The following is a 16,463-nucleotide window of genomic DNA, read 5'->3' on the forward strand; positions in this document are numbered from 1 at the left end:
TGTTGTTCATCCATCCGTTTATACGTCCTCACTATTCAAATACTCTTCTTTTGCGAAACTTCACTCTTTTATCTTGCACAATTCAGACGTCAGAGGAATTGGTCATGCGTTCGAAGTGCGTCTAACAATTGTCTTTCTGAATTTATGCAAGTACTAAATTTCTGCACACTTAGAAAAAACTAATTAGATCATTTATCATTGATTTTGCCACTATCAAAACAAGGTACATTAACAATATCCCTCTTTTTGATGATGATAAACTAATGATGAAGAAAGAATCATTAATTAAAGAAAATTGGAGGGGTGACAAAGAGATTGTGCTCCCCCTTTTGGCTTCATCAAAATAATTTTTAATCACAGAAACTCCCCCTAAGAAGATGCATAGAATAAATTCAAATAAGCTGATCATCAAGCAGTAAGCAAAACAAGCCAATTCATATACGACCAAGACAAAATTAGTTCAAATATGTATTCACAAAAGCAAATGAAGTTTGACAATGAAAAACAGATCCTAGAAAATAACATAGAGTGGTTGAGGAAATCCTAAAGTCTAAGAGATCCTACGAGTGGTCATGCTTCTTCTTGACTCGAGTGTCTTCAGATGACATCTTCCTTTTCTTGGACTTGGTTTTCTTAGCTTCAGAAGGTTCTTCCACAGATCCAACTTTTTGAAGTACTTGCTGAAATATTGCAGTTGGATCATTATGAGCTTCACGGAAGACTTCTTGCTCAGTGTTAGTTTCTAGAGTTTGAACCGCTTGAGCAATGATGTCTGTGGCTGAGTTCTTTGGATCTTCTGCTTGAGAACTTGGTTCCTTAGTTTGACTTGCTTCCTTAAGAAGTTCTTTACCTTTTCCATTGTAGTTTGTACCTCAATTTAAACTCCAATTTATCTTTGATCAGTCATCACCTATTCTACCATAGTTTGAGGTGCTAATGCATAGTTCTTGTGTCTAGTTTCCTGAGTTTGCTCTTTTTACCTTGTATTTCAATTCTAGTATGAGTTTCACCTTCATGATTAACCAAGTAGTCTTCAAACTCTTGTTCTTCTTCATTGTCAAAATCCAACTTCAACTAAGCCTTATAATCAACATAGTGAGACTATGCTATGTAAGGCATACCAAGCAACAGTCCTTGTTCCAAACATTGCTATCTCGGAGATATCTTGTGGAGCCTTTTTTTTGCATGATTAGTCTTCTTTTCTAGTCTATCAACCTTTGAGTATGACAGGTGTTGAGCCTGTACAATAATAAATTTAATAATCCTAATTGCCAACAGAAGCAGTTCCGTGTCAATCCTAATACTGGAGCAGAGACTCTGGATGTGCAATGGGTTGCTAGATACACCCTGACTCCGAAGAGTTTGCTAGATCCGATATACCAGAATTTATTCACGAGAACTTGTTAATTTGTATATAGAGCAAGTAGGGTCGTATCCTCAGGGACTGGGGAAAATTTGCTCCTTTTCAAGTCAGGGATAAATGGGGATTTTGAGAATTAAAAGCTAATGAATTATTAACTAAACTAATCGACTGCGAAAAATATTGAGAGAGAGAGATAATGAGAAAACTCTAGTCAAGGATACACTTCAGAGATGGTTCATGCAACTGATCATTGATGCAATTATAATTCCAACATTCATTAATAAGTAGGTTTTTAACTACCGATATGATCTGACAGTCAGTCTCTCCTTACTGTTGTGATAGTCAAGGTACGACCATTGACTATTTTCCTAATTTAGAAATAACCCTAGGTACGACCATAGGATTTAATTCGCCAATTGCATTAGAAACTTGAGAAACCCTACTCTAATCAATAAACATGCTTTGAGGGTTTATTTAAATTAGATTGTACGTTTCCTTGATACAAACCCAATTATATCAGTTGCTATCGGGATTGGAGTAGTCAAACAATTATAGATTCAACTACTCTAATTAGCAAATAGATTACGTGAGTAATTAAATATTGCGCACCTATTCAATTACACACAATAATCACAACCACGAAAAGCAGAAAACATACAAATACCAATGACTGAAGGAAGCAATTAAAATAATTTAGATCTCACAGTTATCGTTGAACCAAATCTTCAGTTGTCCCCTTGACTAGAAATAAGAAGTTAGTTCTCCATTAATGGAGAACAAATCATGTGAAAAGACTCCCTTCAAAGCCTACAACCGTTGTCCTCCCAAATGTCAAAAGAAGAACTAGCGAGAAAAATAGAATAAGCCAACCCTAATAAAAGACTAAGTTTCTTTTTTATATGGCCTTGCCGAAAAAGCCTTCCCAAAAATCCTCTGTCCAATCCCTATTTTCTAGGGATAAGTTAACTAATTGAATGGATGGTTTCCTATTACAAATCAATTTCTTCAAGGTTTCCCAAACTGCTTGAGACTGATGTGGACTGCCCAAAAGATAGGAAACCTCCATCAGAAGTCAATTGTTTTGGAATTTGACTTAGATTTGGAAACTGGCTAAACTCTTTCCCGATTTTCTGGCCCATGTACAAATCATAAAAAAAATCTTCATTTAAACACTTTTCGCTCCAACACCCTATAATTGATATGAAACACCAAATATAAATAGAATCTATCAATTAATACAATATTTGGCCAAAATCAAGAGAAAAATAATTATAAATGTAGCAACAAATTATGACCTATCAATTTCTTCCACATCTAAACCATGGTTGTCCTCAAGCATAAGAACACAAATCAAGCAATCAAATTCAAACAATGGCTATTACTCGAATCATCTATTGCCAAGATACAATTAAAACATATGTCAAGTATTAGTGACAATTTTCAAGAAATATCTCTCCAGTTAGCTTTCAAAATCAAGGATTCTTTTAATTTATGACTAATTAATCTAAGAATATAAAATATTCAACCAGCATCCATCTGCAAATGGTTCGACTATTAAGAAAAATCTCAATATTAAAATTCATGGATCAACGGGCTAACCATTCATTCAAACACTTCCACATTTTTCACTATTAGCACAAAAATTTTTTATTTTCTAAAATATCCCCACATTTGATTTTTTTTTCGGGGGGAATATTTAGTCTTTAGCCATTTAAGCGTTTTGATGTGAATTCCGACGTTTGCCAAATGAAGGAGCTCGGTTACTCAGCCATTATCGCTTAAAAACCACATACTCAGAGCTATCGGAGTTTTTTGACACGAAAAATCGACATTTGTGGTGAAGACCTCCGGTTACTAGGCAACGATACTAGCAGAGTATAGCTGAATACTATTCATAAATAAGCATCAAATTAAAATTAAAAATCACAAAAACCCATATCATTTCTTAAATATGGAGAACTAAGATTAATAGTTGTACCAATTTGCATAAAAAAAATACTAGACAAATATTTACAATATTTAGAGAAGTTAACCAAAAAGTACAAAAGTCACAAAATCTCAAATATTCACCAAAGAGATACCCTTAAAAGTAACCATGTCATACTTAACACTTTAGAGTATAAAATCTTAGCAACAGAAAAATTTGAGACATCTAACCATCGTTTATCAGGAACAATCACAAATATGCACAAGGATAAGCAAAATTGGAAAAAATTCGACAAAGTCAAACAAAAAATTCCAACAAAAATACCTACACTTGCACTTTTTCAATATATTATCAATATACTACTCCCCCCACACCTAAATCTTACATTGTCTCCAATGTAAGAGATAAAGAATAGAATATGAAACAAAAGGGACAACGAAACTTCCCTGAGAACGTAATGGAGGGTCTCGAGCAACTAAGGTATAGGTGGGAATGGTGGTGCGAAACCAATATGGTGGACCTCCACTGCCCCCAAACCAAAATTAGAGATGCCAACAGATAGTGAAAACAGAGATGATCATGGGTAGTGGCTAGCGGCGGCAACATGGTGTGGTAGCGATGGTGACGAGCAGAGACGGCGCAAGCAACGGTGATGGCGTGCGAGCAGTGATTGGCAGCCGCATACATCCGCGGAGAGAGGGAGAGATAGCAGCGACAGCAAGAAAGGAAGAAAAGGGGAGGGAGAAGAGAAAGAAAAAGAAGAAAAAGAAAGAAGAAAGAAAGAAAAAGAGTAGAGTAACCGCCGGGGGGGTTTGAACCATTGTGTTAGGCGTGGGCACGCCTAATTGCCTTCGAATCTTCTGACCAACCCTCCAAAATTAACTTTCTTAAACATGATCACCTGACGTGAGCACGCCTAACTATTAAAGAGTCTTCTGACCAATTTTCGGAAATTGAGTTCCTTAAGCGCGACCACCTGACGTGGGCACGCCTAACTAGTGGGTAGTCTTCTGTCTGTCCAATTAAAAATTTCGTCCTTAGGCGTGACCACTAGACGCGGGCACACTTAACTACTAGTTTCCTATCACAAAAGCAACAAATCACTTAACGCAACTAACACTTAAACAAAAATTTCAGAAACATAAGAAAACTAAAAACAAAGGGCCTTGGGTTGCTTCCCAAACAACGCCTTTCTTTAACGTTTTTTGCTAGACGTGAAACACCACTCCTCAATCTGGATGTAATTCAAATTTTCTTGTATTCAGTGACATTCCTCCGGGATCCCAATAGCTATTGAGTGCAACCATTTTTTTAATTTTCTACTCATTTTCACCTCATAAATTGGTTTCATCCCGAGATACTTGTTCGCAGCAATTTTGAATTTACCCCTACAATCAAACTCAGGAAATTCTTGCATGGAGGGATTAGTAGTATGGATGGCAAACACAAAATAAGAGTTAATAGGATGTCTTATTGTATCAAAAATATTAAAGTGGACCATTTTTCCATCAAATTCCATTGTGAGAGCACCCTTACTAACATCAATCATAGTTTGGGCAGTACTCAAGAATGACCTTCCTAATATAATGGGTGATGGATTTGGAGTACTTCTATCATCCATGTAAATCACATAAAAATCAACAGGAAAAATTAATCCATCTACTTGCACTAAAACATCCTCAATTACCCCATCCGGATAAGCAAATATACGATCAGCCAATTGAATTATTATCCCTGTTTCTTTTAAAGGTCCTAAATTTAGGGAATCATAAATTGATTTAGGCATCACGTTAATAGAAACCCTTAAATCTAGCATTGCATCTCTAATCTTAGTATTTCCTATTCCACATGAGATTGAGAAAATACTTGGGTCTTCACATTTTGGAGATAACTTCCTTTGCAGCACTGCTGATATGTTCTCCTCCACCACAACTCGTTCATCTTCTCTCAACTTTCTTTAATTAACGCACAAGTCCTTCAAGAACTTGGCGTACTTGGGCACCTGCTTGATTGCATCGAATAAGGGATGTTGACTTGCACCTTTCGAAATGTGAGAACCCGAAAATTTTCTTTATTTCTAGGCATTATTTTGTTTCTTTGCACACGCTTTCTATATTTTTCTTACTATATTAATTTTATAGATATTTTTATAATTAAATATAGTTTTTAAATCATTTTTCTAGTATAACTTAGTTCATGAGATATTAGGAGTGTATATTGGACGTGGGACCCGCTAGTGCGTTAACTACGATTAATTCGGCCAATTAGGTTAAGTTTTGCATAAAGGGATTAAGTTATTAGGTGTTAGGAGATAATTAGAGGTTACCTAGATGGATTAACCGTGGGGAGGCAAAAAAATAGGTTTAAACATAAAAGGTGCCACGTGTCGCATTACTATTCGAAGTTGAACTTTGACCACCTTTATTTACCTTTACTAAAACATCAATTTTGACCCAAGCTTTCTTCATTTTTATTTCCTCTTGGCCAAACCCTTTGAGAGAAGAAAAGAGAGAGGACTTCATCTTGTAACTTCAATTTCTTGTCCAAATCTTGAGTTTCAACCGATTAATTTGCGAATTCCTCCATAAAAGTCACTTGCAAAGGAGGGTTAGAGGAATTGGTGGAGTTGTTTTGGAAGAGGAAACCCTAAACTACTACCTTTCTTGAGGTTTCAAGGTACTTTACTTAGAAACTCCTTCTTTGGTTGTAATAATGGTAAATTAGTGACTTGTAGTGGCTAAATATGTTGTTTTATGGAAGATTTAATGGATTAAAGTGGAGTTAGATAAATTTTAGATTTTATTGGTGATTTTTCTATTTTCATATGATGATTATGGCTGGCCATGGAATGATAGTTTTATATTGTGTAAAATGGAGCTTTTGTGTGTTGGTTGTGGTTATTTGCGAAAAATTTCAGCTTGTGCGAAAAATTTCAGTTTTAGGGCTTCTAATTAGGGCTTTAATATGGTTGGTTGTTAAGCTCTTATTTGGCTAAGATTGAAGGGTATTGTAACCCTAATGAGGTGTGTTGAATAGCCTATGATTTGTATGTGTACTTGTGGTTGTTTTGGATGAATTTAAATGGTTGTTTATATGATGGAAAATATGAAATTTAAGGGGAAATGCTGTCCAAATGTTGAAGATATTGGGTTCCTTTGAGTTTAGGTATAAATGAAAGGTTTTGGGGTTTGTTTATACTTTTAGCCTTAAATGTTATGTATTTTCCATTCCAAGCTATATTTGGTTTTGCCTTAATAGTTCATTTAAGAGGTATTCGACTCGTGTTCGAGTCTCAATTGTGTTTTCTTGATTGTTATAGGGCGTGCTGGTGATCCAAGGCATACGTTGGACGGAAACTTGTGAACTTGCTTTGTTTGAATTGGTGAGTGTACCATTGTATGATTTAATGCTTTAATGGTTGTTTGTACTTGAATCTTTGGACTGAATGACTGTGAACTTTGTGCACGAGACGAGAATGTTCTTTATCATTCTCGTTCTCTTATCTGTATGACTATATACTGTATAACTGTGAATTCGTTACCTGTGCATGGTTTGATGTCGTTTGGGGCTGAGTCCAACGACTTTACTGTGATATCTGAGCTCAAACCTCATTGGTCGTTAATCGGGTCGAGCTGGCAAGGGCCTGTTCGATTAGATAATGAACCATGGGTTTACTGTTAGTCGTATGTAGTGTTATCTTCTCGACTTTGTGGTATACTCGAGTATTACCCTCTCTGTTTTTGTGAGGTGTTCGGGCCCGGTAAAGGGAATGTTTGGTGGAAGGTTTGGTGTAAAGTGGGATCTACGGTCTTGTTCGTGTCTTCAAACGTTGACGGAGTGTCAATGAGTTGAGATCAAGTACTGCAAATGGGGAATTGGCTCTTGAGAGCCGACTGTATCTTTTTACTTCTGGTTTCATTGTGGGGTACTTTCTTCTGTGTTTAATGGCCATGTATAACTGGGCATGGATATACTTGTGAGTCTTGGACGTGTGACTTGTTGGTACCTCATTGGGCGTAAGCTCACCCTCGTTATTTTTGTTTTCCTTACAGGAACAATCTTTGGAACCATGATTTTGAGAAGCAAGTTGAGCTAGTTAGATATTCTTTTGTTCTTTGTATAGCTCCTCGGTAGTTGGAAACCCTAAATGTACTTCGTTCCAATGTTTCCTTTTGATTTGTAATCTTACCAACGTGTGTATATAAAAGTGTTTAATCATGTCTATATGGTATGTTTGGTTGGTATTGTACATTTTCTAATGTTATATAAAGTTTAATTGTACTTGATTGGAATCGTTTCGTGTTCGTGGAAGCGAATATTCGACGTACGATTGCATCATAGGATTTGACCACTGTGTGTTCAGCTTAGTAGTCCTGGCGTGAGTTGGGCAGGCAGTCCGCTAACCATTAGGGTACGCCTTAGGGGAAGGTGGGGTTGTCATAGTTGGTATCAGAGCCTAGATTAGAAATAACCTGGGCGAACCCGAAACTTGATTCTTAGAACTTTTGGGGATTGTGTTAGGGTGTGTTTAAGTGTTATTACTCTGTCTAAGTTGTAAACTATGGATATCCTTATAGGTCATGGACGGAGCTAATGGGAGTGGAGGTGCGCGGCCTCAGAGGCATTTTCGTGTCATTGATTACGAGGAGAGGTCCGGAGGACCGATTCGACGCTGTAGTACGGCCAGTCGGACTAGGCGCTGTAGCCGTTGCCAGAATTACTCCATTGACCATGTGGTCGTGGCGGTATTAGATGAGTGGAGGAGGCTCAGGCGTGCAGCCGCCAGAGATCACACTGAGATGCAGCGCGTGAGAGGCATCATGAGGATGCAAGCGGATCGAATTCGGGAGCTACAGGGGGACATAGCCATGGAGCAAAAGCGGACGAATGCTCTTAGAGACCAGTTACACGTAGCCAACGACCGTCTCACTAGGGTGGTTCGGGAGGTTAGAGACTAGTCCGGAGGTATTATAAACGAGTGTGAAACTCTAATTCAAGGAGTGATTGGCTCTAATGTGCACGTGGGAGTTCCGGGCAAATGGAGCTCCAAGAGAGGGAGACGCCCCTAGCTCTAGCTCTGGGGAGGAGTCGGTTGGCTCAGTTGAGAACTAGGTTAGAGTTCCTTGGGCCATGTTTTGATCCCGTGTGAGGGGTACCTAAGGAAAGCTCTTAGTTAGCTGTTTTGCACTTTTGGGACCTAGGTTGTACATTGTACTTTTGGTTGACCCCACTACTTTCATGGGATTACTTTTGTATATATTTGACTGGTGCTACTGTATGACTTGTTTGATACATCTATGTGTTATATGTATAAATGCTGTTATCTGGTGTCTATTTTTGTTATTGTTTATTTGTTCACGTTTATATATTGTTTTGATACCGTATTTGTGTTCCGACCCTAGATTGGTTATACCAATAGAGGGTACTCGTAGTGGACGAGGTTGCGGTCGCGGAATTAGGCAACCCTCGACTGCAGAGGGTAATCGGGAACCCACGCCTGAACCAAACCCTGAATCTAGAATCGACCCTAACGCTCAAGTAGCCACTGCTATTCAGTGAATGACTGATCTGTTGGCCCACGTAGTGGAACACCAGGGCCAAAATCCTGTGCATCAACCTGGAAACCCTGGCAATCATGTAGAGGGTGAGGACAGAGCCCTCAAAAGATTCCAAAAGTTCTCTCCACTAAAATTCCTGGAAGGACCAGATCCAGATATGGCCGAAAGGTGGTTGGAGAAGATGATAGACATATTTGCGGCTTTACACTATACGGAGGAGAGACAGGTTACTTTTGCTGTCTTCCAATTAGAGGGGACCGCCCGTTCTTGGTGGAACGTTATTCGAACAAAGCAGGAAAGAGAGCAAATGTCAAGGACATGGATAAACTTCATGAGGGAGTTTAACGCTAAATATTTTTTGCCCTTAGTTCAGGAAAAGAAAGAGGACGAGTTCATTAGGCTCCGCCAGGGAACTCAAACCGTGGCCGAGTGTGAGAGCCAATTTACTAGACTGTTTAAGTTCATCCCTGAACTTATTGTAACTGAGCAAAGGAAGGTGCGGTGATTTATTCAGGGGCTAAATATGAAAATTCAGAAGGATCTGGCGGTAGCCTAGATTAATACATTTAGTGAGGCAGTGGAAAAAGCATTACGAATTGAAAATGTGAGATTCAAAGTTAGAAATTTTCAAGTGAAGAAAAGAGGATTCCCTGGAAGTAATTCAGAGCAAGGTGATAAAGGTAACCCTCCCAAGTCTGGAAGGGGAATCGGAGGAGTGAGACTTCCGGAGATGGCAAGAGGAACCTCGCCAAGGGGTGGTCAGGTTGGACGAGGCCAACAGAGGAGTGCCTCGCAAGGAGGCTCGGGCCCCATTTCCCATGGCCCTTGTGGATATTGTGGGAAACCAAATCACACGGAAGACAACTGTTGGAGGAATGAAAGAAAATGCTTATGCTGTGGGAGTGCGGAGCATCAAATTGCCAACTGTCCGGTTTTACCGCGAGAAGCGAGAGGGACTCTGCAGTCGTCAAAGGTCAACCCTGGGCAATCCAAGGTGGAAGGGACGAGACAAAAGGTGCTAGCTCGGGTATACTCCCTTGAGCAATATCAAGTCCCTGACTCATCTGGAGTCGTAGAAGGTACGATCCTTGTCTTCCATCGTCTAGTAAGAATTTTGATAGACCCCGGTGCTACCCATTCCTTTGTTAACCCCGATTTTATGTGCGAAATTGATATAAAATCTGTTAGCTTGCCTTATGACTTGGAAGTTAGTATTCCTACGGGGGACCAATGTATGATCACTAGTATGATGTATGCTAATTGTGAAATTTGGGTAGGAGAGAGGAAGCTATTGGAAAACCTTATAAGCCTAGCTATTAAGGGGTACGACGTTATATTGGGAATGGATTGGTTAGCTAAGTATGATACCCAACTTAACTGTAAGAAAAACGTGGTAGAATTTCGTATACCGGGGGAGGCGATTTTAAGACTAGATGTAAGGGGTAGTTTAGCCTCATCTGCATTGATTTGAGGTATTTAGGTTAGGAAACTACTGAGTAGAGGGGTGCAAGGGTTCCTAACTTTTCTTATAAACACTTTCACCGATAAGTTGAGGGTAGAAGATGTACTAGTAGTGAATGAATATCCGGATGTGTTCCCTGATGAATTAGTGACCTTACCACCGGAGAGGGAGATAGAGTTCAAGATTGACTTGTTACGGGGGACGTCACCTATCTCTAAGACCCTATATCGGATGGCACCTGCTGAACTTAAGGAGTTAAAGTTGCAGTTGCAAGACCTGTTGGAGCGAGGGTTTATCCGAGAGAGCGGATATCCATGGGGAGCCCCTGTACTATTCGTTAAGAAGAAGGATGGGAGCTTGAGACTGTGTATAGATTATCAGGGGTTGAACAAAGTGACTATTAAGAATAAATACCCACTGCCCCATATCGATGAATTGTTTGACCAACTGCAAGGAGTAGTGGTATTTTTGAAGTTAGACCTCCGGCAGGGATACTATCAGTTATTAATCAGAGAAGAGGATGTACCAAAGACTGCCTTCAATTCTAGATATGGGCATTTTGAGTTCGCGGACATGCCCTTTGGGTTAACCAATACCCCTGCCGCCTTTATGGATTTGATGCATAGGGTTTTTAAACCCTACTTGGACCGATTTGTTGTGGTGTTTATTGATGACATTTTGGTTTATTCAAAAATTCGAGAGGAATATGAGCAGCACTTGAAGTTAGTCTTACAAACCCTAAGAGATCACCAGCTATATGCCAAATTTAGTAAGTATGAATTTTGGCTGGAGAAAATCTCTTTCTTGAGGCATGTGATTTCAAAAGAGGGTATCACTGTAGACTCGGCGAAAGTAGAGGCCGTGACTGAGTGAAAAAGGCCTGAAAATCCCACCGAGATTCGAAGTTTTCTAGGGTGGCAGGTTATTATCGTCGGTTTATTAAGGATGTCTCAAAACTTGCCGGTTCTTTAACCAATTTGACGAAAAAGAATGGTCGTTTTCTGTGGGACGCTAGGTGTGAAGTTAGTTTTCAAGAATTGAAGCGAAGGTTAACCATGGCCCTTATTCAAGCTTTTCCTAAAGGTACGGATAGTTTCACCGTATATACTGATACCTTGAGAGAAGGTTTGGGGTGCATGCTTATGCAAAACAAGAATGTGATTTCTTTTGCCTCTAGGAAATTGAAATCTTACGAACAAAATTATCCACCCATGACTTGGAGTTAGCAGCCGTGGTCTTTGCCCTGAAAAAGTGGAGACATTATCTGTACGGGGTAACCTTTGAGGTTTATTCTGACCATAAGAGCCTTAAGTACCTATTTTTCCAAAGGAACTGAATATGAGACAACGACGGTGGATGGAATTTTTTGAAGATTACGACTGCACGATTAACTACCATCCGGGAAAGGCGAATGTAGTAGCTGATGCTTTAAGTCGGAAGGCTCAAATAGCCGGGTTAATGGTCAAAGAGTGGGAGATGTTAGGAGCAGTTAGTGAGTGGAACCCTAGTTTGGATCGTCAAAAGGTGACTTTTGGAAATATCCGGGTAACATCTACTATACTAGGTCGAATTAAAGAGACCCAGGAGAAGGATCCGATTGTACAAAAGTGGAGGGAAAAGGTGGAGAAGGGGGACATGCCTGATTTCAATTTGAGTCCTGAAGGAATTTTGAAGTATCGGAATCGAGTAGTGGTGCCTAAGGATGAAACATTGAAAAAAGAGATTTTGGAGGAAGCCCATCGATCGAAATATACGATCCATCCGGGTAGTAATAAGATGTATCAAGATATACGAAGGTTGTATTGGTGGGATAATATGAAGAGGGAAATCGCCTGCTATGTGCAAACCTGTCTTGTCTGCCAGCAAGTTAAGGCTGAACACCAAACACCCTCTGGGTTGTTGCAACCTCTTGAGATACCTGAATGGAAGTGGGAAAACATCACGATGGACTTTGTCTCTGGGTTGCCAAGGACGCAAAAAGGACATGATGCCGTTTGGGTAATCGTAGATCGGTTAACCAAATCGGCCCATTTCTTACCTGTGAACATGAAATATTCCATGGAGAAATTAGCTCGGTAGTATATGGATGAAATTGTGAGATTACATGGGGTCCCAGTGAGTATAGTTTCAGATAGAGATCCTCGTTTCGTGTCTCGGTTTTGGCAAAAATTTCAAGAGACCTTGGGAACCAAACTCAACCTTAGTACCACCTATCACCCCCAGACGGATGGACAGTCTGAGTGAACTATTCAAACCCTCGAGGATATGTTACGGACTTGCATCTTAGATTTTAGGGGTAGTTGGGGCTAACATATGACGTTAGTAGAGTTTGTCTATAACAATAGCTACCATTCTTCAATTCAAATGGCACCATATGAGGCTCTCTACGGACGAAAGTGCCGATCACCGATTGATTGGGATGAAGTAGGGGAAAAGAAAGTTTTAGATCTGACAACCATTCCATGGATGGAGGATGCACAAGAAAAGTTTAAGTTGATACGTCAAAGACTCTAAACAGTTCAAAGTCGACAAAAGAGCTACGCGGACAACCGAAGGTAAGATTTAGAGTTCGAAGTTGGAGACCGTGTCTTTCTTAAGATCAAACCGTTACGAATTGTAATGGCGGATAGAAAAAAGAAACTTCAACCAAGGTTCGTTGGACCCTTCAAAATTCTTCAAAGAGTTGGAAAAGTAGTGTACCGACTCGAGCTACCATCAAGTTTGTCCAGAGTTCATGACGTCTTCCATGTGTCGATGCTCAAAAAGTATTATCCTGATCCAACCCATATTTTACAACCGGAGGAGATTGAGATAGATGAAGCACTCACCTACGAGGAGAAACCTGTGCAATTACTCGACCGAAAGGTTAAGGAGTTGAGAAACAAACAAATCCCATTAGTGAAGATTTTGTGGAGAAATCATGGAATAGAAGAGGCAACTTGGAAGGTGGAGGAAGAGATGCAAAAGAGATACCCTGAACTGTTTATTAACCCAGGTGAGCAATTTTGAGGACGAAATTCTTTAAGGGGGAGAGAGTGTGAGAATCCGAAAATTTTCTTTATTTCTAGGCATTATTTTATTTCTTTGCACATGTTTTCTATATTTTCTATATTAATTTTATAGATATTTTTATAAGTAAATATAGTTGTTAAATCATTTTTCTAGTATAAGTTAATTCATGAGATATTAGGAGTGTATATTGGATGTGGGACTCGCTAGTGCGTTAAGTGCTATTAATTCGACCAATTAGGTTAAGTTTAGCATAAAGGGATTAAGTTACTAGGTGTTAGGAAATAATTAGAGGTTACCTAGATGGATTAACCATGGGGAGGCAAGAAGATAGGTTTAAACATAAAAGGTGCCACGTGTCGCATTACTATTCGAAATTGGACTTTGACCACATTTTTTTACCTTTACTAAAACATCAATTTTGACCTAAGCTTTCTTCATTTTTATCTCCTTTTGGCCGAGCCCTTTGAGAGAAGAAAAGAGAGAGGACTTCATCTTGTAACTTCAATTTCTTGTCCAAATCTTGAGTTTCAACTGATTAATTTGCGAATTCCTCCATAAAAGTCACTTGCAAAGGAGGGTTAGAGGTATTGGTGGAGTTGTTTTGGAAGAGGAAACCCTAAGCTACTACCTTTCTTGATGTTTCAAGGTACTTTACTTAGAAACTCCTTCTTTGGTTGTAATAATGGTAAATTAGTGACTTGTAGTGGCTAAATATGTTGTTTTATGGAAGATTTCATGGATTAAAGTGGAGTTAGATAAATTTTAGATTTTATTGGTGATTTTTCTGTTTTCATATGATGATTATGGTTGGCCATGGAATGATAGTTTTATATTGTGTAAAATGGAGTTTTTGTGTGTTGGTTGTGGTTATTTGCGGAAAATTTCAGCTTGTGCGAAAAATTTCAGTTTTAGGGCTTCTAATTAGGGCTTTACTATGGTTGGTTGTTAAGCTCTTATTTGGCTAAGATTGAAGGGTATTGTAACCCTAATGAGGTGTGCTGAATAGCCTATGATTTGTATGTGTACTTGTGGTTGTTTTGGATGAATTTAAATGGTTGTTTGTATGATGGAAAATATGAAATTTAAGGGGAAATGCTGTCCAAATGTTGAAGATATTGGGTTCCTTTGAGTTTAGGTATAAATGAAAGGCTTTGGGGTTTGTTTATACTTTTAGCCTTAAATGTTATGTATTTTCCATTCCAAGCTATATTTGGTTTTGCCTTAATAGTTCATTTAAGAGGTATTCGACTCGTGTTCGAGTCTCAATTGTGTTTTCTTGATTGTTATAGGGCGTGCCGGTGATCCAAGGCATACGTTGGACGGAAACTTGTGAACTTGCTTTGTTTGAATTGGTGAGTGTACCATTGTATGATTTAATGCTTTAATGGTTGTTTGTACTTGAATCTTTGGACTGAATGACTGTGAACTTTGTGCACGAGACGAGAATGTTCTTTATCATTCTCGTTCTCTTATCTGTATGACTATATACTGTATAACTGTGAATTCGTTACCTGTGCATGGTTTGATGTCGTTTGGGGCTGAGTCCAACGACTTTACTGTGATATCTGAGCTCAAACCTCATTGGTCGTTAATCGGGTCGAGCTGGCAAGGGCCTGTTCGATTAGATAATGAACCATGGGTTTACTGTTAGTCGTATGTAGTGTTATCTTCTCGACTTTGTGGTATACTCGAGTATTACCCTCTCTGTTTTTGTGAGGTGTTCGGGCCCGGTAAAGGGAATGTTTGGTGGAAGGTTTGGTGTAAAGTGGGATCTACGGTCTTGTTCGTGTCTTCAAACGTTGACGGAGTGTCAACGAGTTGAGATCAAGTACTGCAAATGGGGAATTGGCTCTTGAGAGCCGACTGTATCCTTTTACTTCTGGTTTCATTGTGGGGTACTTTCTTCTGTGTTTAATGGCCATGTATAACTGAGTATGAATATACTTGTGAGTCTTAGACGTGTGACTTGTTGGTACCTCATTGGGCATAAGCTCACCCTCGTTATCTTTGTTTTCCTTACAGGAACAACCTTTGGAACCATGATTTTGAGAAACGAGTTGAGCTTGTTAGATATTCTTTTATTCTTTGTATAGCTCCTCGGTAGTTGGAAACCCTAAATGTACTTCATTCCAATGTTTCCTTTTTGATTTGTAATCATACCAACGTGTGTATATAAAAGTGTTTAATCATGTCTATATGGTATGTTTGGTTGGTATTGTACATTTTGTAATGTTATATAAAGTTTCATTATACTTTATTGGAATCGTTTCGTGTTCGTGGAAGCGTATATTCGACGTACGATTGCATCATAGGATTTGACCACTGTGTGTTCAGCTTAGTAGTCCTGGCGTAAGTTGGACAGACAGTACGCTAACCCTTAGGGTACGCCCTAGGGGAAGGTGGGACTGTCACGTGAAACACCTCTAAGATCTCTTTTTCCTTCTCTTGCTTTCTTGGCTTCTCCAACCTGCTAGGAAAAGGTGGAGTGTTAGAGTTATGATTCATAAGAGAGTCAGAGATTACCTTGGGATTTGAATGTCCCCCTCCTTTTTCCTCAAGCTTCTTTCTATTTGCTCCTCACTCTTATCTTTAGAGACTACTGGCCGGGGCCCTTCAACTTCTTTACCGCTTCTCAAGGTCATGATACTTACGTTCTTTGGATTTGCTTTGGGTTGATATGGTAATTTTCTAAAAGAGTGAGACTCTGGACAGTTGATTGTAGTTGCCATGTGGCTTATCTGTTGTTCCAGATTTTTCATGCCAGACCTTGTCTTCTGTTGGAATTGAGCAGTACTTTGTTTGAGTTGGGTGGTACTTTCGGCCAAACTCTTGACTAACTCTTCCAAGGAGCTTCCTCCATTAGAGGATGAGGGATAGGCCTTTGGCTAATATTGGGGCTGGAACCCTGGCAGTCTATTTGGACCAAAATTTTGCTAGCGGTTCCCTCCGTAGCTAAAGTTCGTATGATTCTTCCAACCCGGGTTGTAGGTGTTGGAGTATGGATCATATTGCCTCCTTGGCGCAGGTACGTTGCCAGCCATGTTGACTTGTTCAGGGCTCTCCTTTTGAAGTATTGGGCACATATCAGTAGCATGTCCCGTGTTGATATAGATCCCATAAACCTTATAACTTGTTGTATAT

General features: G+C 39.4%; 1 protein-coding gene across 1 annotated transcript; it reads left to right on the forward strand.

The window, feature by feature from the left end:
- Positions 1-12,929: 12,929 nt before the first annotated feature.
- LOC113729193 (uncharacterized) lies at positions 12,930-16,125 on the forward strand. The gene is made up of 2 exons (XM_027253515.1): positions 12,930-13,305; positions 16,073-16,125. Exons 1-2 carry the CDS (start codon positions 12,930-12,932, stop codon positions 16,123-16,125), a joined length of 429 nt encoding a protein of 142 aa, XP_027109316.1.
- Positions 16,126-16,463: the final 338 nt, after the last annotated feature.

Source organism: Coffea arabica, chromosome 2e, assembly GCF_036785885.1.
Source record: "Coffea arabica cultivar ET-39 chromosome 2e, Coffea Arabica ET-39 HiFi, whole genome shotgun sequence".
NCBI lineage: Eukaryota > Viridiplantae > Streptophyta > Magnoliopsida > Gentianales > Rubiaceae > Coffea > Coffea arabica.